General features: G+C 43.8%; 1 protein-coding gene across 7 annotated transcripts in view; it reads right to left on the bottom strand.

The window, feature by feature from the left end:
* SEPTIN6 (septin 6) overlaps positions 1-26,788 on the bottom strand; it is a 42,638-nt gene that overhangs the window by 9,593 nt on the left and 6,257 nt on the right. For 5 of the 7 annotated variants that reach the window (XM_073361332.2, XM_073361329.2, XM_073361333.2 and 2 more), the window contains exons 2-9: positions 25,094-25,208; positions 14,035-14,230; positions 12,478-12,664; positions 12,027-12,188; positions 3,600-3,696; positions 3,119-3,287; positions 1,575-1,707; positions 319-509 (exon numbers count right to left, since the gene is read on the bottom strand). In XM_073361332.2, coding sequence (XP_073217433.1) covers positions 319-509; positions 1,575-1,707; positions 3,119-3,287; positions 3,600-3,696; positions 12,027-12,188; positions 12,478-12,664; positions 14,035-14,230; positions 25,094-25,208 — 1,250 coding nt within the window. The remainder of the gene's footprint in view (positions 1-318; positions 510-1,574; positions 1,708-3,118; positions 3,288-3,599; positions 3,697-12,026; positions 12,189-12,477; positions 12,665-14,034; positions 14,231-25,093; positions 25,209-26,788) is intronic. The other 2 variants (XM_073361334.2, XM_073361335.2) reach the window with 2 other exon arrangements.

Raw genomic sequence — 26,788 nt, 5'->3', positions numbered from 1 at the left:
CAAAAAAGAAAGACCTGACTAGGCCTGGTTTAAGGCACCCATTGGCTAGTGGCAATCACAACATTACCTCGCCTAGTTAGCACTTGGTTCTTTGCTCTTCAAGAAGAAATGTGATGGTCAAGTGCTTCAGGCTATTATTCAGCCATACTAGGGGCTGAAGGTTTGTCTCATTGAAAAGTCGGCCCTTAGGGATGCCGAGTTCTACTGAGTGAGAAATGGTACTGGAGAGGTTTAAATGAAAAGAACCCAGTTCACCTCTCGAAACTAATAAAGGAAAATCACTTCCAGGAAGCAAACACCACCAGGTTAGCCACTTACTTTTTTCTCTCCTTATCTCTTTTAAGAGTCTGTGATCCTCCAGCCTGTTGGGCCTGAGACTGGAGCAATTCAGCTGCCGTCTTCCTCTGTTTAAATGCATTGATTTCATCGTCCAGAGATTTCTTCTTGTCCTCCAGCTTCTTTTTTTCATCCTGATGCAGCTTCTTGAGACGATCAAACTTTTCATGCAGCTAGAGTGACAAAAAGGGACAGATCATCAAAGGAGAACAAGGCATTAGCAGCCATTCTATTCCAGAGAACACCGAGGTACTGTATTGATTCTTCCTTCACCTGACTCTCCCTGGGGGAACTGATTAGGATCCTATGAGACTGTCATCATAGGTTCATAACAACATGCTATACAGCCCAGGAAATCACATGCTTATTACCCCATTGTGCTACACAAACAGCGTGGTAAACAGTCCTTACCCCAAAATGTTTACAATCTAGACATTATTGTATTAATATATCATTGAGAAAGGTATGGATGGGATGGGACAAGTGGTAGGTGCTGTTTAGTTACAAAAGGTAGCAGTCAACTTTTGTTTTTTAATTTATTTTAATCCATTTATTTTACTTTCTAATGGGACCTCTTAGTTATTTCTTAAATTCTTCTTAAGTACCTAATTAACGACAGAGGTTAGTAAATTATAGGCTTTAGGCTCTAGCCTAAATGGATTACAGCTATTTCATGCCATAGAGTTTATTCTCACAGGCCATCACACTACAGGATTTATTCCCCTTATGATTCTCAGGAAATTGTGTATTTAAATTCCCTGCACGTGAAGAAAACAGACTGAGGATTCGGCTTCTTTCAAGGCCTCAGTTCCACTCCTTGCATCTCGGCACACTCACGCAGCGTGGAGGGGAATTCAGTAAAGCAAATGGGACAACGGACCAGGGATCACAACTGAACTAGGGGGGTCCGAGTTCTCCCTAGGCCAGGCATGCAGACATAGCACAGTGAAAGTGGTGCATTTATTTATGGTACTGCGATATTGTCTGGTAGCCATCACAATGGAAGAATGTTGCATTTTCCTATGGCATGCAAATGTAACAATCTGATTTCTTCCCCTCATAAAACAGACACAACACACTCCATTCCTGAGCCCAAATTTGGACCCTTCTCTCTTTACTGAGTGTCACCATGAAGCCAGGCCGTGTTCTCTACACAATGGCAATTGCAGTGCCAACTTTTTTGAGGTGAATTTAATGCTCCCAGCCACAGATGAGATTGGAGACAGAGCTGCCTTTACCTCTTTTTCGGCCTCTTTAAGTTCAGCTTCTTTCTCCTTGACTCTCTGGACGAACATTTGCCTCATCTCCTCTTCCTTTTTGTGCAGTTCCCCCAGAAACTCATTCCTCTTGGCCTCATAAGTCTCTTGTAAGCTAAGGAGGGAAAAAAAAAAAAAAACCCAGTAATCATCAGTGGTCTAAATTCTGCTCTTATTTTGTGTATCTCCATTAAAATCCAGGAGGGTGATGGCTGGGGTGAATGCACATGACAGTGCAGAATTTGACCATGCTGCTCTAATGCCATTAATCATCTTAACAGAAGGGGCCAACTCAAAACCCACATCCCAACACCCATAGGACTCTGGGGAAGTCTGACTCTGGATCCAAACTTGGCAAATTAGGTCTCCATCATTTTGCAATCTGAGTGACTGTTAAAGGTCAGTCATTTGCCAATGAATGTACCAGGTACCACACCATCCTTAGGCCTCCTGCTGGGAGGAGCACTGACTTTGCTTCAGAAAAGATGGAGTGCTTCAGACACCCCAACTCTATGAGAACCTCACATCCCCATTATAAGTCAAGCTTTTTCCTTATGCTGCTTTCCCCCCCGCCCCACCTTCTTCCTCACCCAGCCCATTTTCCTTCTCCCACTTCTCCATTCAGGTCCACATCCATAGCCCTTTGAGATCAATGGAAGGCTTTCAATTTATTTCAATCAACTTTGGCTCAGAACTTCACCATCAGATCCTTCACATGCTGCTCGCTAATCCATATGTCTCCAAGGGTCCTTTCTGCCAGGTCATTATTAGCTCTGCGCAATATCACACTACTGCCATATATTAAAAGGGCTTGAATGGATGGGCTCTCCAGCCTCATGGTTTGACTAACAAGTCACAGTGATCCTGTCTGATGCAGCAGTTGGCTAGCCCACTACCTCCAAGAACCACCCTCTGATTGTTTTAGCCTCACCCCAGGTCTCTGCAGTTCCTATAGAAGAGGTCTAGCTTAGTCGTGACTGGGTGGAAAAGAACAGCAGAGACCACCTCTGGACACTGGCGTGAGCAGGCTGGAAAATCAGTCAGCCAAAGTGTTTCAAGATGGACATTTGTTCAAAGGGAAACCACCACATTATGCCTAGCAGGGGCTCCCATGGGGCAAGAGGCTTCTGTGTTTCATAAAGAGATTTCCCATAGTTCTCTCTGCTTCTAGCATTCTCCTCCCCAATCCCCATTTCACTCACACCCCATCTACATCCTCCCTTCATCTGTTTACTTCTCCTTCCTCCACTTTTCTCTCACTTCGGTTGGGCCCACACTGAGGGGTTAACTAGCTGTGGTGGCTGGTCTCCCACTCATTACTGACCAGGAGGGAGGTAAATCAGCCGGGCTGCACAGAGCCCAATTAAGATCCCCAAGATCAAACACTTCAGGAGGTTGGCGTTTTCTGCAGAACCAGGTCACAGAGCAGTCACACGGTGCTATACAGTACCCAACCTCCTACCAGGGCCCACCAAGTCTCTCTCCAGCTCCTCACTCTCCTACAATCAGTGCTCCAGGGATCACACCTGAATGGTTTGCTGTCTGGGTCAGTGTCTTTAAATCCCATTTCCTCCAGTTTGCATCGCCGGTACAGCTCGTAGTGGCGGGTGTGGGTCTGCTCGCGAAGATCCTCCATGTTCACGCGGATCAGCATCTCTCTCAGCTTCACAAAGTCGCAGTGAGTTTCATTTTCAACTGTACAGAGTTGTGAGAAGGAGTTACACAGAGAGAGAGATATCAATCTTCTCCAGATACTCCTCAGCCTTACCCAACCCCATGAAGGGACGTCAGTAACCCTTTCTGGCACTGCAAGCAGCTTCTCTTAAGAAGAGCCCACAGCAATCACAGTGAAGAATATGGACGGTAATCCCTAACAGGAAAACTACAGCACGGAAGTACCCAAGTCAGCAGCAGAGCTATAGCAGCGGACTGACTGGGACTCAGTGGTGCTTCCACCTACGAGAATGGTCCCAGCACACCCAGGAAACACCGGCTAGCAGCACTCACCTTGCACCGTGCCCCATGGATACTGACGGGCTCTCATCATTTTGTTTCCTATTTTCAGTTCCTCTGTGCTGCCAATCACTGCGAACGGCAGGTGGGCCTGAAACATTTCAACAGGTCTGTATTAGTCACCTTTTACTATGGCTACTTAAACCGTCTGGATTACCCACAGCTACCAAATGAGACGTTGTTGAACACAGGCCCCAAGACACCAGTTCAGTCTCCCCTCCATCCCATAAGCCCAGTCACTAAAGTGGGGTGGGGCAGTGGCCCCAGGCCAAGACAAAGAAGGGCTTTGGGGACCTCTGTTACTAATGTGACTGCTCTCTACTCATTACCTGGCTCCTCCTGCCAGACATACACTCCCCAAGTCTCAAGCAAGCTGAACTAGCTGCATTGTGACCAACTCTGCTTTTGTCCTAACAGGCCTGAGGAGCTAATCCTGCGGGGGTGTGGAAGCAGCAAGACCCCTCTCGGAGCCTCCTTTGCTTTTTTCAGCTCTCACACATTTCCCCTCTTTAAGACACTCACATGAGTGACATGAGAGAGAGAACTCAGTACTCGTGAACGTGACCATCTTAATAGTCCTGGAGGCTGTTCTGTGGAGCATTAGCCATAGAACAGAAGCAGCCTTCCCTGCCGACATGTCTCAGCCCTGACCAGAAGGGACCCTCGTGTCTATGGGGTAGGTCAGTCTCCATTCCCGTTCGTACCTTGGCCTCTGCACCGAGCCTACTAGCCAAGATGCCAGTTGTGGTGGTTTGTCTCGATGTGGGCAAGTAACTATTGGGAGCGTACGTAAAACCAGCAAGATGGCCACCACCTGCAGTTACCATGGCCTGCATTGCATTTGAACCTGCAATCTAGAAATAAAAGGCTCTGCCCACCACCAATCCTCAGAGTGGTCCAGTCTTGCACAAGAGCCTTTTGATCAAACTAGATTCTCCAACAGCTTTTGATCTGTTCACTGAGCCGTTGGCTGCCTCATAAACACACCTCATGAACTCAACAGCAGCAAGTGACTCACTCCACACTAGAGGGAAGGAGAGATTCCCAGGTCAAGTTAGGGGGACAAACCAAAAAGATACATTTTGGAATAGCACAAAGGTGGGAGAACCGAAGTGGTGCTCTGATTAGCTGGGATGTATTAACTCAATTTTCCTATAAGCACATGGACTCTGGGGCTTGGCTTGGAAAAATACAGGGATTAATCCAGCTAAAGCAATCCTAAACGGCATCCACCAGCTTGCCTGGTGATCCTTCAAAGAATGCACATTTTTCCCTGCACTTGCACATCTTGTAAACTTCAGAGTGATCCTCTCTGCCATTTGTCTTTGCTATGCCAGTTTTCAGGCTTTGGAGCACGGTTTTTCCCCTCACTGCCCAGATGTGAAGAAAGGTTAATGGAGGCTGCTTTCCACCCCAAGGCAGTAAGCCTGAGAGATTTGAGAATTTCACCCAACTTTCCGTTCTGGGATATTGGCATCCCACAAGTAATAGAACACAGCATGGCCTAGTAGACTGAGTGTAGGGTTCGAAGCTAGGCACTTCCAGGGTCTAACCCCAGCTCTGCTACCAATTCCTTCGGTGACCCTGCACAAGCCACATAACCTCTCAGTCTCAGCTTCCCATTGTAAAATAGGGACCATACTTAGCAACCTCAAAGGGTCACCGTGTGGATGAAAGCTTGAAAAACCTAAAGAGCTCTATAAACGTTAAAAGTCAGCAGTCAGGGGCTTGTGGGTACACTCCACCCCTCTCTCTAAAATCTTTCAGAAAAACTTCTGCAGCTGAACTAAAAATGCTGCTCTTGGTAGGTTATTCTGTTGGCCATGTGAAAAACTAGATCTGAAAGGTGGGCGGGGGGTGGGCAGAGGATTATAGTACATTCTGCACAGAAGTGAACAAATCACACTCTGGGTTTCATCATTTAAAATAAGCAGCCAGCTCCTCTGCCCCCTCTCCCCACCACAGCCCCATATGCTGGATAGCATGCATTGACATTTGCTAGTAAGAGCCATTAAGCTGCACTGAATTCTGAGTAATTAATGTAGCCGTGGGATACCAATTACACCAGTAAGATCAATGACCTTGTCTTTGCTCACAGGAATAAAGAATAAGGATTTAAGATCACAAGTAGGTTTAAGATCACAAATTTGTTGGATTAGTGACAAGAGTCAAGACGGGGAATGTGGAGAGATTTGGTTTTAAGTTGATAGGGTTGTATTAGAGCCAGCTCATCCCACTCACTGACACACAGAGCCTGAGACCAGGGATCTGCCCCTCAATCCTTGAGCAGACGTGAGATACGAGCATCGTGGGGGTGCAGCAGGTGGAGTTCCTAGAAAAGGGGAGGAAGCACCAGCCCGCCATTTTGTAGGCACCACTCTGGCATCATCCTTGAATCATATGTCAGTCCCAAAGGGAACCAGAGGCAGCCCCAGTCAACTTGAAGGATGGTCAGACATGACACAGGGTTTTGAAAGTGAGTAGGGATGGGGGAAGGGGGAATCAGGAAAGGTGGGGGTGGGAGCAGTGGTGCACAGAGAACAGCTAGTGACTGATCCTGCCATGGGAGTTCGCCTGTTGACTTGAGTGGAGCAGGACTGAGTTCCTAGTAATTTTAATGCTGTGAGCTTCAAACAAAGCATTAGAAGCTATTTTCCACCTGCACATGTCAGTGATATAGGAAATACAACCCTTGGCTTTAAATCAGGCTACTAACTAAACAAAACAAACAAACAAACACTATGAAACTGCCTGAGAGCATCCACGACAGACTCAGATGAGCCATGTGGCCTTCTCCTGGGCCCTACTGCTCTCATTCTGATGGTCAGAATAGTGAAGATATGAATATACTGTATAAAAAGAAAAGGGCTTAGTGCAGAGATAGACTCTCAGCTCTGCTGGACCATGCAATCGTTCAACACCCTGAGGCTGTTCTGGGCTACGTTCTGCGTGGACAGACACCTCTACACTCCCCCTGAAACCAACCGGCTGTGAATAAGTCAGCACAGATTTGGGCCCATTATGTTTAGGTTTAACTCCCTCTGCCTGAGGGTACAGAGAGCTTTAGGAAGCAAAGTGGCCAAAGGGAAGGATCCGGCCTCTCAGCTGGAAAGCAGATATCTGCTGGAAATCAGCTAACTATGAAGGGCTGGAAATACAGTGCTGTACATTTAAAGAAAACAACTGAACAGTTACTGAATTGGAAACATTTTGTGTCCTCATTTAAAATGTATTTGGTTTTTCAGACAGAAAAATTACAAACACCCACACACACACACAGTCCAGAGACCTAAAGGGGAAACATCTACTCACGGAAGTGGAATGAATTCATATTAGCAACTGCCCAGAAAAACAGGATATTACCACCTACAAGGTTATGAATGGGAAATTTGTTTCCCACAGCAGGGTGTAGGAAGAGCAGAACACAGCTTTCAGAAAACAAATATTTGAAAGAAAAGAAAAATGTAACCAGACTAAAAGATTAACAAGGTAGATCAAGGGCCAAACTCTGCCTTCAGTTAGACTGGCATAAATCAGGAATAACTTTGACGATGTTGCTGCAGATATGTAAGTGGCATAACTAAGAACAGAATGTGGCATTTAGCCTATCTAGGCATTTATACTGTGTTTGTCAACATGGTATCAGTCATCGTCAGTCTATGTTCAAGTACAACCGTTAGAAATTGTCAAAGAAAATTCAGGTACTTAAAGTGCAGAGACTACAGGTGTCTTTCCAGGACTAGAAAATACTCCTTCCAGAGACTGTGACACCATCGTTTAGTTGAGAGCCTTCCACTAGACAGCTGGCCTGCATTTAGCCACAAAGACATGGTGGATTCTCATGCTGGTGTCATTCTTATGGTTATTCTCTCTGTCTGTGTGTGTGTCTGTGTCTGTGTGTGTAATTACAGTTGATGTGCTTCCTGCTGCTGACCCTTTCCCTTCAATAACCCACTAGTTACTGTAGGTAGTGACTGTCTGTTGGCTCCCATCTTGAGTTCTTTCTTCCATTTCTGTGGTTCCCAGGATGGTGCATGTCACACAAGAATTTCCGGACTGTGCTCTTGGCTTTTTAGCACCTTCATAGCCACCATTCACTTGGCCTATTTTCATCCCTTTGTTTTTGCGATTGATTTGCTTGACGTTCAGATATCAAGCAGGTCTGGCTAGGCACCACGCAGGACATGTTTACAGTCCAGCGGTTGCATTGCTGGATGTTGGTCACCCTTTCTGAAGCAGGTTCAATCTTCTGATGACCAGTTGGCTTGGCTGTTTTTAGAACAGTCTCCTACTGTTTTGAGAACCTTGCTTGGGAGCGCCAGCATACCAAGTTTCTGTCTGAATTCCTGTGCTTCTGTGGCATAGTATGTGTGAAACTGCATTAGATCCGTAGCTTCCAATTCAATAGTTGATTGAAAAACTTAAGCTGGATGTCTCAATACTTACAGAGACTTGGATAACTGAAGGAGACCAGTGTGGCTAATACGATAGTTCTATAAATGTCTGCCAATTAAATGCTCTTCACAGGGGTAGCACAGGCTACGGTGGTTATTTTTGCTCTAACATGACTTTGACCTCTATTAATTCCCCAAGTCCTGTTTAAAACTTGCCATTCACGTGAGCAGCAGCACATGGTTCCTATGAGTTCCAGGACAATTGGGGCATTCTGAGCAGCACCAGGCTGAGGACCAAGGGCCATCAGCCACCTGAGAAGTGCGTTTATCTCAAGCTGCAAATGCTCGAGGTACATTACGGAGTTGAGGAAGTGTTTTGGGTGCCAGTTTGTGCAATTGTGCTGGAAACACACAGACTCTTCAGCCACCAGTCAGAGTTGTTCTTTCACAATGCCCCGTTTATAATCCGCAACTACTGCACAGTGCTAGCCCTTTACAAGCCTGGGAAGTCTCAGAGCTGGCTTCCAGCTTTTCACTGAGCTTCTTGGAAAGAGTCAGTTCAGAAAGATTTTAATATTCATCTAATGAGCCTTCAGATGTGTTTTACAAGGACATTCTGATTATACCCTGGACCTTTCAGATTTAATGTTCTCTCACCACAGTAGTGCTTTACATTTAACTTCTCAGCTCTTTGCTTTCTGATAACAACCCGCAGGCTTTATATGTTTGCCTACTACCAAATCTGGATGCTCAGACCCTTACTAAAATCGTTTGAACTTCTCTCTCATCTGAGTAACCCAGAGCACTTTACAAACAATCAAGCCTCAGAACACCCCTATGAAGTATACAATTGTTACCCTGATTTCACACATGAGTAAACTGAAGTAGCTTTTCTAAAGTCAAACAAGTGTGTGATGGAAGGAGGAATACAATCCAAGAGTTCTGGCTCAAAATCCTGTGCTCTGCCCACAAGACAGAACACCATCTGTTTGAACTATTTTATCATCTGGCTGTTATTTTAATCTTGGGAGCAAAGTAGCTTCCTTCGCTATTCTAATTTTAGTTTATTTGGATTTTTACAAACTGTCATAACAGAGTGGCCCATGCAATGCTCCTGGCACTCTTGACACAATCTTTTAAAAACAAGCAATACACTTTTAAATACACTAAACAAGCAAACAGCCCTGTCAGTTCCTCCAGATCAAATCAAGTAACCCAGCAACAGCATCGATATAAGGATTGATTCTCCCAGTTCAGGAGGGTTTTGATTTGCACAGATATGAATGATCTGATAGTTCAAGAGAAACTTAATTCTGCCCTTGGTATGTAGATCTGGGAAGAAATGAGAAAAGGAATGGAAAGCCTCCCTTTCTTTTAGAGAAGTCTTTCAAATAGGCTCATCGTCTTCTGCTCTAAATGTAATTTAGAAAGTAAAAAATCTCTCTGCTTTTGCCTTACGCACTATTATTATGGGTTTCAATCGCTCTGCCAGGTTATCTCCAGCACCTGAAGTCTAAGCAGATTCATTTTATGCAATTAATAAAACAGATTACTAGAATGCGTTTTCCCCAGGTTTGATAAAATACCTGAATCAAATTTGGATTCTTTCCTGTATAATCATTAGTCCTCATAAACCTGGCAATTATGATTTCTATCAGTTAAATGTGAGGATTTAAATGGGATTCTCTCTCTCTCTGTTCAGCCGCTGGCAATTTACAGTGTATTTAAAATCTGTGATGGCAACTCCCATTCAAGAGAAACAGAAATGACCAAGGGACAGATGGATGAATATTTACCATGGACCTTAGCATTACTAAGAAAGTGGTGGCTATTCCTCTGTCAATCACCAGATTCTCAGAGTCTACCTTTTCCCAACATTATTTCAAATCTTAAAATAGCAAGAGGATCCATGCATAGAGTGAGATGCAACAGCAAAACCATTCAAATGGCAAGATCAAACCACAACGGAAAATACAGAAAGCAGCCACAGTAGGTAGCATACCCATCTAATAAAGATTCTTAGCACTTCACACCACATTTTTCCAGGTAGACATTACCCAGATGGGAAAGTGAGGCAGACATTAAGTGACACGCCCAACATAATGAAGCAGCCAATGTCAGAGCCTAGACCACAACTCAGGTTTCCCCAACGTCCTGCCCTGTGTTCCAACCCTTCACAGTGCTGGCTCCCTTTTACATGCTCTCCTTAGATAAAGTCAGAGAAAATATTGTCCAAATACCTTTAGAGAGAAAATGCCTTTTCCATCAAAAGTCTTCAGAAAATGACTGAGATGTGAGGAGACAAGAACATGAGGGTGTCAGTTTTCAAGAGGGCCAAGGTATTTACAAGGACAGTTTGCCCTGAGTTCAGACAGAGTAGCACGGGTTCTGGTGTCTGAGCCACACTTCAAAAACTGCTAACACAAGCTTTGTGGTGCAAGAGGTGCCCATGAGAGGCAGGGTAGGGCTGCCTTTTTGAAAGTTTGGCCCCTCTTTGCATTATGGTGTTTTACACTGGAAACCCAGACCTGCACAGGAGAATCTCTCTGAGCCCTAGGGAAACAGCTGTTACTTGGACAAAGCTAATGCCACATGCCCTTTTGGGGAGGGGAACCGTTATGACTATTAGTCCCGGCAACAGTCCCTCTGCCTTCTTGTTATGGCCAAAAACATGCCACCGTCCTCAGAGTATCTCCACCACAGGGCAGCTAGACCACCCAGCCAGATGAGCGTCTGGCTGTGAAAGCATCGAGGCAGAGCACAGAGCGATCAGAGCCAGCAAGGGGAGTTATTGCTGTGCAAAGACGTGGCTACATGAGAAGGAAGACCCAAGGAAACGTATGACTCTGCAAGAAACAAGAATGCAGAAGTACCAACCACTTGGGCGAAAGACCCAGGAGATGGGGTGGGAGGGGGTGTGGAGAACAGCAGAGGGGTATGAATGCATCACTGTGTCTAACACAGGCAATGCTAATCTGAATAAAGCATATCCCAGAACTCCTGTAGTAGGGCCAGACTTACTCATCTGCCCTGATCTTCCATTCGTTTGTCAGCAGCTGCAGCACATGGACGTCAAGACAGCCGCGAAGTGGCTAAAAGGATGCATTATTTCCAACAGTGACCGGCCAGTCAGAGAGGTGGTAAATAAAGCATGAGACTCTGCCGGCCTGGGATGAGTTTACATAACTTGGGAGAGGATTTGTTTTGAAAAGACTGAGGACCCTCTGGTCTTCCCTTAACATCCAGTGACACACCCCACCCCAATTCCTGCAGAGGTACGCCCGCCCTCAGGGAACCAGCTGCCTGAAGCCAACAAAGCCCCTGACCCCACATCTATGGGGAGCATATACCAATACAGCCATGTTAGCAGAATGCAGGGACAGCTGACTAAGATCAGAGGGGCAGGGTGGAGGGGTAGATTTTAACACCTCCCCTTGCTAGAATTTATAGGAGAGCCTTTCAGCCCATCACACTCTGAATCTGGAGCAACCAGACTACTGAGCCCGGGGGAGGAGGGGAGGCAGAAGAGGAGGCAACACACACACACACTAAATTGATCCCTGGCCAAATTACATTGAGACAATGGAATCCCCCCCACAAATGAATTGGCCCAAACAGTCACTTTCAGAACAAAACCAACCCCTTTTCCCACCTCCAAAAAGTGCATCTCTTAAAATAACACATAGTATCAGCACATTTTAAACTAACAGAAGACATTAAGGGGAAGTATGAAGGTAGCCTTAAAGGATATTTTGAGGGAAGGGACGATTCTGCTTGTTTTTTTAATATTAGAAATTCAAGCTGTGTCTACTTTGCAACTCCAGGGACAACTGGGAGAACTAGTGGATTAGAACAGCACAAGAGGCTGGCCGCAGAGTTGGCTGTTCAACACACTGTGGATTGAACTGAACTATAAATATAAAATTGAAGTAACATCCTCTTATTGCTCTTTAGAGTGGAATAAAACAGAAAGTGGAGATCAAAATCAGCCCTGCGCTGAGCAAATCACAGCTGCTATGTCACTTACATTCATCGTCCCATTGATCTCAGCCACTGATTCATCGTCTGTCGGGAACTGGTAAATCTGCACCCCGTTACTGACCAGCTCACTCGTGATTTTAATTTTGAATTTTGTCAACTCACTCTTGGAGATGGCATCAGATTTGGCAATGATAGGGATGATATTGACCTGAAAGGAACACAGGAATAAAAGGGATTGGTCTTCATTCAGTCACAATCACGAAAGGAGCAATTTCCATGTCTAGCAACAAAACTTAGGTACACGATAGAATTCAAGTGTGTACTATGCAGCCTTCTCAGTAACGCTGCACAATATTATGCAGGACCCCACTAATCTGCACTAGCATGAGGGATGGAGAGGTGGGGAGGAGCCCCGTGACAGATTAATGAGGTTTCACATAGTTTTGAAGAGTAACCAGATGAAAAGGAATAGATGATTGTGGTGATCTGCCCCGTACCTTACTGTCAAGCTTCTTCATCGTTACCAAGTCCAGGGATTTCAGGGAATGGCCTGTGGGTGCAATGAAGTACAAGCAGGCATGGATACGGGAGTCATGGAAGTTGTGCAACACTCTCTTTATCTTCAGTTCCTCTTGCAAGTAGGCTTCAAACTGGGCATCAATGAACTCAACGATGGGCTTATAGCTTTATGAGGAAGGGAGAAAAGAACTGTACACCTTGCAATACAGAGCATTGTCCATTTATTATGCTCCATTATTAGAAAAGTCATCCACTGGTTACTAACCCACAGTGCAGCACCTAATCTCCTGTGAAACTTGCTCGTTTGTAAGCAATTTGCATTGTGCTAGGACATTGGAACTCCCATACCAAATGGTCCTCTTAGTCCAGTACCCTGTCTGACAGACACCAATACCAGATGCTTCAGAGGAAGGTGCAAGAAAACTCATGAAAGCATGCTTAATATGGAATAACCTGCCTACAGGTAAATTCCTTTCTTACCCATGGAACTTAGTGGTCTGTTGACTTATGCCTTGAAGCATGAGGGTTTATACCCTTATCTCTCATAACTTTGGATAATATTGTTATTCATATAAATCTCTAATCCTTTTTGGAATCCCAGTAAGGTCTTGGCCTCATTACTGTCATGTGGCCAAGAGTTCCATGGGTTGAACTGCACTTCTCCTCTCTTGGGATGGCTTTCAATACCACTTCCTACACAACACGACAGTCCTCCTACAGCAAAAAGTCCATTTCCAGCAACATGCTCTCATTTAGTTACCCTGTAAAGCGATTTGGAATACTGAGTGCTGGACACACTACAAAAAGAGAGTGACTATCACTTAACTGCCAAGATGGCGGAAGGATGTGCTTTTAAAAAAAAAAAAAAAAACATGTCAAAGTAAAACCATCCAGAGAGCCTCTGTACAAAGCTACAATTTAGGAGGAGGGTATTTCTGTGATCAGCACACTGAGAAGAATGGATGTACACTTGGACCACTCTGTTTACAGGCACTGGGAAGCTAGCTGCCAAGGACCAGACCAGTTCTCACAGAGTATTTAAGGGCACATCACATAATCTTGTTTGAAAAACCACAGCCAGCAACCAACAAAGACAAGCAACCACTGGACTGTAATTGTGGTTTGCATTGCTTGAGCACAAGAGAGCAAGTGAGGAAATGCCTCAGCTTGCTCTGCTCTTTAGACAGGTGGAGCACAGGCATCTAATGGATGGGATGCAGCTGGGGATACTGAGTCGGGTAGACACAGCTTGCAGTATATGAGCACTGTCTCTTGGCCAATGCTCCGTGCAGCATGGACGTTCTGTAGGCTTCCGAGAAGGCCAACTGCCTGCTCTCCACCATCCCATTCCGAACAGCAGGACAGAGATGGGTTTTCAAACGTGATTCCTAAGATGTGAGAAGGCACCTCCATTTCAAAGCCACCTGGACCAGCCTGGATGGAGCCAGGCTAGAGAACAGATGGGGAACCCGTGCCGAGTGTTTTATTCTCTGACTTAACCAATTTACAAACAAATATCATCCCTTTTTCCTTACCTGTCTTCTTTGTTGATCTGGTCCCCAAAGCCCACGCTGCCCACAATGGTCAGTTTCAGACTAACATTGCTCTCCTGAAGGTCATAGGTACCGGATTTCAGCTGAACTCCGGGCTGCGAGTGAGATGCTGGCTCACCTTCAAATTTAGTATTGAAAAGGGTGTCCATCAGTGTGGACTTACCAAGGCCAGTTTCCCCTTAAAAATAAAAAGAGAACAAGTGGTAAAACATTTTACCAGAGTTGATAGTTCAGCCCCTCAGTTTCAGAAAAGTTAGCAGGGGTGAAACTTCAACAGATGGAAACAGAACCCATGCTCCAAATGAACTGTCCAGTGAGCAGAAAGTCACATACAATGGAAGGCCTGTATTCGCTGGCCACTAGACTTCACAGCGTCATTTAGATCATTAAAACCTGGACATGAAAGAGGTGAAAAGGCAAAGGGGAAGCAGCATTCAGACCCTGCACTGTGCCTTGAACTGAGCTCTTCTGTAGCAGAGAGGAGACCATCACTGTCAAACACAGAGCTCATTAGAAACTTCATTTCCAAAACAGAGGAAGAATATTCTCCAGTTGAAAGAATCCTCTCCAGCATGCAGCTGCTCTGGTCACTTCCCTGTAGAGGTCTCTGCAGAATCCACAACTGAAGTATGGAAACCCACCCTCTTGTAGAATTAAAGTCCACATGTGATTTACATACTTAGACTCATGCATTTACCCAGATCCAGTGGCAGGATCAGGGTGCTTGCCTGGCCAGGGACCTTGCCTGCTGTATCTGGGTCCTGAAACACTGGTGGCAGTACAAGTTACAAAAATAATACTTTGAAACCCGCTTCCACGCTTCTTGGAACAATACTGAACTGCTACTTGGATCCAGTCTACCAACACATGGGATGTTAGATGGGGTGGGATCTGAGTTACTACAGAAAATTCTTTCCTGGGTGTCTGGCTGGTGAATCTTGCCCATATGCTCAGGGTTTAGCTGATAGCCATATTTGGGGTTGGGAAGGAATTTTCCTCCAGGGCAGATTCGAAGAGGCTCTGGAGGTTTTTCGCCTTCCTCTGTAGCATGGGGCACAGCTCACTTGCTGGAGGATGCTCTGCTCCTTGAAGTCTTTAAACCACGATTTGAGGACTTCAATAGCTCAGACATAGGTGAGAGGTTTTTCGCAGGAGTGGGTGGGTGAGATTCTGTGGCCTGCGTTGTGCAGGAGGTCGGACTAGATGATCATAATGGTCCCTTCTGACCTTAGTATCTATGAATCTATAAACACCTGAGCACACTTCCTTACCCAGATAGCACAGACAACTCCCAGTACATAGGTTGGCTGAAGTGCAGAGTTTAACCCAAACTTATCTATCACACGTTCTAGCAAGAGAACAGTGCATTCAATTCCAAGGGTAGCCTACACTTCTACTAAAGCATCTTCTGATGGTAAAACTGTTTCCATTATTACCCCACTCCCACTGGTTTTTAGATGCACACAGCTTTCTGTCCAAAGCGGTTTCCCTCCCTCCTCCATCCCTCCAAATTCCTTATAGTTCGCATCTATCCAACAGTAGATTGGAAACTAAATTAAGGTGTTCCAGAATTAGAGGAGAGAGGCAAAAAATACGCATTACTGTACTTCCATCTCTGACTACATTTTCGCAATGCAGTTAGCTTTCAAAGTTAGTGAGATGATTGAGAGTTGATGCTAACACCTGTGAACTTTTATTCCTGAGGACTGGGGACTTGGCTAGATTTTAGGGCAAGAAAGCTGAAAAGTCATTGTGCCTGATAGCTGGCATCTGCTGACATTCAGCAGCCTAACTGATCCCGCCCACTTTGTGGCACCCTGACAAATGCTCACTGCTGAGCCTGACAGGCTGAGGTTCTGCTGCTGGGGAATTTGCCATGAGGAAGGGGGGCAGGCAGGTGCACACACTCCCCCCAGCCAAAAACCAAACTACCTTCAGGAGAAGGAGAGACTTCCTAATTTCTGCATGTTCGTTTTTAAAAAGCCGTGACGTTTTTGGAAGGTAGTGTGTTGCAGTCCTGTTATCCAGAATTGCATTTAATGTTACAGTACTTGTCTGTTTTTTCCTTCTTAAAGAACCTCTGTATGCAACCCCCTACTAAGGTCCTGCGATTACCTTCGCAGCCCTGAAGGCGACTCCTCCAGAACACAGCTGAAGTACTGTATACTAGCAAGGCAGCACAGGAAAATCCTTCCCGGCTGTGACCACACTCGACCTGTTCTGAGGACAGAGTGGCCTTTGATCTCCAGGGTTACAGCTCTAACATATTTCCATGAGCACCCGAATTCACTACAAACTTTAAAATTGAAACAGTGTGTGTATAAATATTACTGGGGGGGGAAGGGGGGAGGAGGAGAGGAGAGATATAACAACAGCTTCCCTCATATACCTACCTACCGGTACATGCAAATGTAAGTGTCAGGATTGCTCATGAATTTGATTGCTAGTCACACTCTAACCTTAGACAAGAATTAGTACAAAAATCAAAAGGAAAATGGGCTAAAACACAACATCCCGGTTGTAGCCATCCACATTTTTATTAGTACTCTCTTTTGTGCTACATTAATGCACTGACACAGTTTGCTCTACTGCAGATCAAAGACCATTTGCCCTAAAGGAAGAGGGCACTGGGCAACCAAAGCACTACAACTGAGCGTGCAGCTGCTCCCTGAGTTGCTTGCTTGACAATCACATCAGCCTGAGGGCAGGACAGGAGTACACAAATGAAAAGGATGGATCACATGGGGGTGAAAACAGACAGCAGGAGATTTTCACTCAGGCTGCAGTAGAATGTTTTCTCCGTGGGCACCTGCTTGCCCTGCCCCCATATAGAAGCCAAACAGAGAGCAAATATGTAAAGCATGGCTGAGCCCAGCAGCTATTTCCAGAATTTAGATCAGGACTTCAAGACCATCCGCTGAGAGCGAAGACAGCAGAAAGCACAAAGAGATGCCTGTTATGACCCCACAAGGACTTTCTCAAGGATTCCAGGAAGATGGTAGTTTAAAAAAAGAAAATCTAAACAGATTTTGAGAAGGCTGTGGTATTTCCAGCAATTCCTGCCAAGCTGTACTGCGTTTACTGGTGGGATAAGAGTGGTGAAGTAGCAGCATGCATGTTCACATGGATGCCAGCCTCCCTGAGAAATCCAGGAGTCAGGAAGCATGCATGGTACAACTAATAAGGGCTGAATCCTGCTCTCATTGAAATCAAAGGGAATTTTGCCACTGACTTTAATGGGAACATGCTTAACCAGGTGACTCAGAATCGGGAGAGTAGAGGAACTAGACAGAACCTGTGCCCAGTGAACACAGTGTATGAAAAACAACACACTCCCTATTCCCTTTAGTGCACACTTTCCCACTATGCATTTCCCCATTCGTGTACCAGCAGGGGTCAAAGTCTAAAATTCGGTAAACCTTAAACAGCTGACCATGCTCCAGGAAAGCTATTTAGAAATAATTCTGATATTAAGTCATCCCTTTTTGCTGTCTCCCTTCCCTCACTCTAGCAGTAAGGGCTTTTGCACAAAAACAATAACTTTGCTTCTGTAGAGCCTGCACCTGCTAATTACTGCTCACCTAAAATCAATATAATCTGGTTACAACACACAGTTAGAGGACTGCAATGTCAGTGTGACTTCATGTGGGAGAAGAAGCAGGTGACCCCTTAAAAAGAGCATGTTTTCAAGCCGGTGTCTTCAATAATAAAAAAAAAAAGAGAAGAGAAATACAGGGCCTAATCCTGAACCCATCAAAGTCAATGGGAAAGCTCCCACTGACTTCAATGGTGCAGTATAAAATCATATCAGTTGCTTTAAGCAGGGACAACATAAGTAAGATTAGATCCACACAAATTTAGGTTTTGTAAAAACAAAATCTTATCAATGTGAAAGTGACTAAATCCGTTTCCGTAGGTTTTCTTTTCAAATCCCAATTAAGACAATTTTTTGTATTTTGATTTAAGAGGGACACCCACCAAATAAAACTTAACCCAAATTTACAATAAAACTAGCACCAATGGAAATGCTGTGACCAAAAACGTGCGCGCGCGCGCGTGTGTGTAAATAAAATGAAGACTTAAGTTTTTAAAATAATAAATAGTTCCCTGCCAGGTTTAAAAACCCAAACACTGTAGCACTAAGAAACTGAAAGCACAACTGACTATAAACAAGAGAGAAATGAATTTCCTGGTGTAAGATGGGAGAAATACAAAAGACGAGCTGAGGGGTCAGCATTAATGAGAAAAATGAGATTTTCAAATCATTTTCAGTTGTTAATGAACTCTGCTATTTTTAAAAGACGTCTGACTGAAACTAGGGAACAAAGCTATTTTAAAATGAACAAGGGATAAAGCGAAGGATTATTATTGGATCTCTCAGGAGTTCCTGCCCGGCCTGGAGGGAAATTTCAGCTGATGTGAATGGTGCCAATTGCTTCTTATACAGAGAGAGAAGTCCAGATGGAACAGATGGTATGGTAAAAAGGACAAGAGGCAAAGTAGTATGGGCTCATTCCAGCTGACGGCATTAGAATCTTCTACAGAAAACAGAAACAATGGATGGGGATGAAGGGAGATGTATTACTCTGAGTGTTACAGGGCGAAAATACTAACAAGAGAATCCTTACCGGAGAAGCTGCTGCCTGATGTCAAGATTATACACACACAGAGTTCAGTACTGGAAGATGTATCTAAGGATCATGCAATACTACAGCAGTCTTTGCCGCCCCCCTGCCACGAAAGCGTGCCTGGGAATTTGTTTAGTGAAAGGAAAAGAAGGTAGCGGTGACCTGCCATTGTTATAATTTGCTGTATCAGGAAGCTCTGACAGCCTGCACACCTACGGAAAAGCAAAAGCAACATGACTTTGAATACACTGCATGCATCACTTAGCAGCAGCAGCGAGCACGGCTGAATTGTAATTTTTATTTTTATTTTTTGGTGGGGGAAGGGTAAAGCAGTTGAACTGACCAGTTGCACTGCAATAAAACAATATTTTTATTTTCCACTTCCGTAGCAACCTTCACAAAAGACTTCCAAAGAGCTTTACAAGTGTATGCTCCCTTTTTACAGATTGGTAAACTGAGGCACAGAGAGGGGCACTGATTTGCTCAAGGTTACATGACGAGTGGGTGGCAGCATTAGGCACAGAACCAATCCCTAGTCTCAAGCATGAGTCATAAGTCCATGCCATGGCTGGTATTTTGCTTCGCAAATTATTTCAGATATTTCTGCTTTCTTAAGCAGTTTCCCCTGACAAACCACCTTCTCCTTGATCCTGCAACACACAGCGCTGTGCCTGTGACATCCTGGTAGTTTCAGTGAAAAAATGTCATTTCACAAATTCAGCTTCAGCAGAAGGCCCTTTAGGAGCACATATATCCCTGATAATTGGCAAGCCTAGCACAAAGAAGCATGAGAAGCACATGAAAGGTGAATGAATTTTAGCTTTTAAATCAAAGTGTTTTCAAGGACTGAAAAATAAACTAGCCCAAGACCTGGGAGCTGCTAGATTCAATCCTGCACCAGTACCAAAGTACTGCCAGACCGAGAGACTAGTGAGTTTTTAGATATGATAACTCACAACCTCCCAAGGGTGGCACTCCCTTGCCCTACCAGAACAAAGGTTTTCTGAGCCAGGACACCACTTTTCCAAGCACTGATCGGCAGCAAGCAATCAAAGAAAAAAAAAAAGCCCAATCACTGGGGCTGAGCATTTCCCCTCCGATAAAAAAAAGTCTTTTAAAGTGAAAGCAGGCACTTCTTTGCTTCCTCCACCTTCTTCCCCTCCACACATACTCTGGTATGCTAGGAAAGTAGACTACAATCTCTAAACAACACACTACCTGTTAAAGAGATTAGGCTACATTAAGGGTTCACCCAGGCAATTCCGCATGATAAAACCATTCCCTGTGGAGAGAGAAACAATAGTTCCCTTAGGGCTTGTCTGCATGGGGAAGTTTCCCAGCATAGCTAACTTGGTACAATTATTTTGCTATAGCTATGCTAGTATAAAGCATCTAGCTGGCCACTATTCCAGAATAAAAGTGATTTTATTCTAGAATAAGCGGCAAAGAGTCCTGTGGCACCTTATAGACTAACACACGTATTGGAGCAGAAGCTTTTGTGGGTGAACACCCACTTTGTCAGACACATCCAATACATCTGTTAGTCTATAAGGTGCCACAGGACTCTTTGCCGCTTTTACAGATCCAGACTAAACACAGCTACCCCTCTGATACTATTCTAGAATATTTACTCCACTTCCAAAGTTCCATTATAACAAAATAATAACAGTGGAGCTATGCTGGGAAATCTTCCTACATAGACAATCTCTATACCAGCGTATTGTAGGGAGATCCCTTGTAATTTGTGTGCGGTTTTGGTTCCGCTTCATTAAGGAGCTTGAGGACAAAAGGGGAATCATTTCAAAAGAGGTACTTTGAAGCCATCAAGTGACAGGCAGCGGCCATTTCCAGGCAGGTGAAACAATGATGAAGAAAAACAAAAAAAACAATTATCAATAGCTTTTCAGGTGACTTAAAGAGACAAAGACTGTACTCCTATTGGCTCGAAAGCTAATTTTATATTCAATGAGACAAATTCTGTGACTCATAAGCACACAACTCCACTGAAATCAGCTGGAGCTGCATACATGCATGTGAAAGCAGAATTTGACCCCAAATTCAGAAAACTCCATACAATATACTTCCCTCTCCTCTTCTCAAGAGCACTCATGTATTGTAAGCAACTTCCTTATTTTGAACCCATTCTAATCAAGACCACAGATCTAAAGTATTACAGTTTACAATGGCCCCTTCAACGTCACAGCTCACAAACATTACTACTCTGTTATCATCAAGCACTGCAGGCATCTAGGGTGATTCCAGTCTCTTGGCACCATAGATTGACATGTTTCAGAGACATGTTTCATTGACATGTCAGCCAGACGCCTTTGAATCCACCCAGTTTTGTTGTCAAATCTGCTTCAGACAAGTAAAGTGTTCTCTTTGGGAAAAGTGTAATTGAGAACTGTAATGATCACATCATCCCAAATGCACTAGACAGAGCATGAACCAACTTCAGCCCCGGCATCAAACAGCACAACGGTTAATGATACCTAGACTGGAATCTCTAACACAGGGCTCAGTTTAGGCTACCAACATGAATACAGTTTCACTTCTTAGTAATAAAGCAGTCAAATAATGAGACTAGAACTACACTGAATGCAAATAACGAGAAGCGTAGGCTTGCGAAACTGGGAAACACAGTTTGTGAAAAAATTCGAGACCATTCTTATCTGCTGGAGCTGGGTCTCTTTTCCCAGAGCAGCTGCGTCACAAACTAGGAGATCAAGTACCAGTGTGGGGGCTGTGTCAGTTTCTCACAGCTCCAAATGCAAGAGGATCTTCATTTTAAAGATTCCCTGAGCGGGAGGAACTACTTGTGTACAGTGGAATACTAGTCTAACATGACCATAATGTGCACTGGCCTGTATTGAAGCTCAGCAGCCACCCAATTCTATCATCTCGCTTCATGTCACTAAATAACATTGACAGCAAAAAGGAAACAGTCTGAGGCACCAAAATATTTATCCAAGTAATACCCTGAAGTGGAAGGCAATCAGCATTTATTACTACAGCTATGGAATGGAAACGGTTACACTGAGGGATAATTATCAGGGATTCTGTTCGTGAACCTCATGGCTTCTAATGCGTTGCTCAGTTATTTTTCACTCACCATTTTTGGCTTTTGTCTCAAATCAAAGATCAGTTTCAGCAGAAGACAGCTGAAAATGGCCCTTAATCTGAATTAATCATTAAAAGTCACTTTCAAATCGTTCCTTAATAAAATGTAATCACATTAAGGGATTCAGTGAGAGCAGAATAACAGGTTTACAACCAATGCGGTATCTATTAAAAATATCTACATAGTCTCCTTTTTCCATCAAAGGTTACTTGTGATTGAAGTAAATGTTGCTCTTTCATATTTAACTGTCTTACTATGCAATTTGTTATAAACTAGTTGAGTAACTATTTCCTGTTAAAAGAATTATCCCTCCATCAGTATGGTGTATTAAAGAGGTTAGCACACAAAAAACGGGGGGGGGGGAGGGAAACTCAGTTTGTGCCTTTTTTTAATGTTTTAAGATGTCCCAAAATGGCACAAAACTAAGCCTATTCTTTCCCATGTTGTGTTTTTGCATTAAAATGTCACATCTTTACTGCTTTCCTGGAACACTTTCTGGATGAGAAGAACTGATGATGCCATTATGTTAAGTAAACCTGACAAATGGAGAGGAGAAAGTTATTTTTTCAGAATGCTTAGGAGTTTGATTTTATTAAAATGAATTTAACCCAAACACTTATAAGAAAAGCAAACATTTAACAACCTGAACCATTCAAATAAGGCTGAAGAAAGTTTATATTCTGCCCTTTGCCAAGCCATCTACATGATTTTTTCCTAGTAAAGTTCATTAAAAAAAATTGTAATTACAGAAAATGAAGATAGCAGAAGTGTCTATTCTGTAATGATTATTTATATGAGCAGCGTTATTAATACTTGTAATATTCACTGTGATAATATTAATCTTGTTATTAATACTTGTTATTCAGATTGACTAATGTTTGATTGGTATGCTAAAGTTTTGTCCTGCAGACAGTAAAAAAAACCAAGCAGTAGTATTCAACTGCTCTCCACATATCAAGGAGAATACATAATCTAAAGAGAAACCTGCCATCACATCTATATCTTAGAGGAAACACTGCACCTTAACTGCAAAAGAAAGAAGAGTAAAACAACACAACAGCAAAGAAAATACTGTTAGAGTTCCATCTTTGGGAACAGTGCTTTATCTGTGATGTAAACAGGGTACGTCAAACACATGCACTGGAATCACCTCACAGCTGAGCCAGACAATGACCACTCCATTTGTTAATGAAGTTTATTTTCTCAGAGGAATTCCATTGTAAGAGAAAGTTTTCCTGTGAGCTCCATTTGGCAGAGCTCACCTCTCACCATTCTGCTCTTCCTGTCTGAATTTTTCTCATGAACTCCACAGTGGATAAGCGCCACACGCTGCATTGCATGCATGGATCTTTCATGGACAGGGAGGGTCTGTCTACACTGCAATAAGACACCTGCAGCTGGGCAGTGTCAGCTGACATGGGCTCATAGCGCTTGGGCTGAAGGGCTATAAAACTCTAGTGTAGACATTCAGGCTTGGGTTAGAGCCGCCTGAGCATCGATATTGCAATTTACAGCCTGGCGAGGCCGAATCAGCTGACACAGGCCCGCAAGTGTTCTATTGCGGCGTAGACATACCAAGAGAGAACTTCATACAGAGTGAGCACCAACTATCAGAATCAAGACATGTCATTAGGATTTGAGGGGGAAATTTTGTTCTTATTAAGCACTAGAATCATCTCTTCCTTTGCCCCTGCGCTCGTCTATCAACAGTACTTTGAAACCAGAGATCTGCAGGAGCAGTCTACCTGGAACAGCAGCAGCAAAGCAGCAAACACACTCTTCACCCCTGGAGGGTGGGCTTAGGTCAGTCAGAGGAAGTATGGTAGTCTTGTTCCATTAGTTATTAAGGAATGTTTATCCAAACTGTGACACCAGTACCTAATTTCATACAGTTTTCAACCTGTGCTAAAAAAGGGCCATTTGGTGCTGTAATCCCACAAAAGACAATATGGACTCCATCAGATACTATGCTGATAAGATATAAAATCGTACAGTAACAGCATACCATGACTGAGGTGCCCTGACAGAGCTGTGTGAGGGCAGCTTGGACAATGCAGACACACACAAAGCCTGGTCCAAACACTAACTTAAATCCGGTTTCAGAGTAACAGCCGTGTTAGTCTGTATTCGCAAAAAGAAAAGGAATACTTTGGCACCTTAGAGACTAATCAATTTATTTGAGCATAAGCTTTCGTGAGCTACAGCTCACTTCATTGGATGCATACTGTGGAAACTGCAATACAAACTCCCATGCAAACACATGCCCACACACACACAAGTACAAAAAAAAGTGGATAGGGAAAAAGAAAGACAAAACAAAAAAAATCATTGTTTGCTTTTTAAGACCTGTACAATTATTGTTTAAATAACTGGCAATCCAAAGGCGGCCTCATATCAAATTATTTGACTTGAACAGCTTATTTTCTACTAAAAGCATTGCATTAAAATATGGGGGGGAATCCCTCCCCCCCAAAATAAAAAACCAGGGATCTTATACATTATTTTTACAGTTCTTTTGCTCAGTGGAATTGCACATTACATTTCCCCACAACTTCAGCAGCAGACTTCTCAGAGTGCCAGTAAATCTCATTTAGTTACTGAAAATGGATCAGATGACCAAAAAAAATTGCATTCTGAATAAATCAAAGCTACTTCAAAACCAGAGTCCAGTGAGAGACTGCTGAATTGGAATTCATTTGCAAATTGGATACAATTAACTTAGGCTTGAATAGAGACTGGGAGTGGCTAAGTCATTATACAAGGTAACCTATTTCCCCTTGTTTTTTCCTACCCCCCCTTCCCCCTCAGACGTTCTTGTTAAACCCTGGATTTGTGCTGGAAATGGCCCACCTTGATTATCATACACATTGTAAGGAGAGTGGTCACTTTAGATAAGCTATTACCAGCAGGAGAGTGGGGTGGGGGGAGAGAAAACCTGGATTTGTGCTGGAAATGGCCCACCTTGATGATCATACACACTGTAAGGAGAGTGGTCACTTTAGATAAGCTATTACCAGCAGGAGAGTGGGGTGGGGGGAGAAAACCTTTTGAAGTGATAAACACCCATTTTTTCATGGTCTGTGTGTATAAAAACATCCTCACTGCATTTTCCACTTTTATGCATCCGATGAAGTGAGCTGTAGCTTATGCTCAAATAAATTGGTTAGTCTCTAAGGTGCCACAAGTACTCCTTTTCTTAAAGCTACCTTGTTAACCCAATTACCTATACATGACTTCTGGTTGCAGGGCAGCCTTGTTCATCAATACAATCTCCCAGAATGGAAATACTCACCCACACACAGGATGTTGAAACAGAAGCCATGGTTAACTGACTTATTAACCAGCTGGTCAGGCAAACTGTCAAATCCCACATGTCCAGAAAGTGGGACAGTACGGCAGCCTTCACCCTGGAATGATTTAAAACACATTTTTAAAAGTTACTTCTAAGTACAACACACTCATTGATATACACTTTTTAAGACCTCCCAAGAGGAATGTGTCACTTCTTCCTTCTATTGAGCAGTCCAAAAACAGATCTGTACATATTGTAAATCTTTGCTTCTTGTCAACATACTTCCCTCACTGCTTAATAAACTGCTCCAGACAATGCACACAAAATACCTGATTCCATTTGTGTTGCAAAATTGCTTTGCCACAGAAATATATTAGAGAAGTATGTTTAAACAACTGCAATTGTGTGTGTATACAGTTTATTTATAATTTTTAAAGTTTTGATGGGCGGGACACTCAAGACTTTCCCTATAATGGAAGCAACACACATGACCCTCCCCTGGGAAACAGAAGTTAATCAGTAATTATAGCTATTTTGTAATAAAATGTCAGTATAACTTGAGGACTAGAAAGAATTAGTAACAAAGTTGTAACCTTACCCAATAATCAGACAACTGAAACACAACACAGCTGTACAGTGTAAGTATTGTAACAGCTGCTGCCAACACAACCTGAATGGAAATCTGTTGAATATGGCAACATTTTCTATATTGTTGCAAATGCAAACATCTTAGTTAACCGATTAGAGTTCAGTAAAATCCTAATAATGACAATTAGCAACAGACACAATTGCCATCATTGCAGGGACCAATAGGGAATAAACCCACACTGCAGATAGATGGACTAGGTGACCTAACAGGTCTTTTCCATCTCCACGTCTTATACTTCTGGGATTGCTGCTGTCCAAGCTACAGACAATACTATACATAATTAGTGTTTGTTGGCAGACCATGTACCTTCCAGCATATTTATCCACTAGAGGCAACAGACGGTCCAGAAAAACTCCATGAGTTGAACAAATTTCGAAATGCGAGTCTTCTCAGATGGAAGAGATTTGGGGCATGCACGAGTGCTGCATCTCGATCGTGGGGATCCATAGAGAAAGAAAATCCCAACCCCTGGAGTCGCACACAGCCTTGCATCAACAATGGCTCCTCAGCAACACTCTCCCACTCCCAACCACTTGCAGCCTGGTTCCAGGAGCTAAATCCCCATAGGGCTGCACTGGTTCAAACCCAGAAGAGACTTTCAAACAGCAGCAACTCCCAGTTTTCCACTGGGTCAGCTAGAAACAAGGCAGGGAGAGGGGCTTCCCCAAGGCTCCATCCATTCCTGGGCCACAAACAGCATTACCACAAAACGCAAACCAACAGCTATGCCTGCACCACCTCAGGAGCTTCAGCAGAAGGGACAGGAGCGAAAGGACACAGGTCCTTACTCCGACTCCTGCACCTGCCCATGAAAGAGAGAGATGAGCCTGGAAACAAAACGGCTTATCCGTCCCCCCATCCCAGACACACAGAGCAGCAAACAGGTAGCTCACTGCTCACTGCCTGCCTTTTTGAAAAGTTCACCTGGCTACTGCACGAAGGTCAACTTACGATAAGCCATTCTGGACACAAGCTAGAAATCTGCATAAAAATACCTAAACTATTTGCAAAGGTTCATATTCCAGGCCCAACTCATCCAAATTTGT

Source organism: Lepidochelys kempii, chromosome 9 (assembly GCF_965140285.1).
Source record: "Lepidochelys kempii isolate rLepKem1 chromosome 9, rLepKem1.hap1, whole genome shotgun sequence".
In the NCBI taxonomy this organism is placed as follows: Eukaryota; Metazoa; Chordata; order Testudines; family Cheloniidae; genus Lepidochelys; species Lepidochelys kempii.
This window is presented reverse-complemented; position numbering and strand designations above follow the sequence as displayed.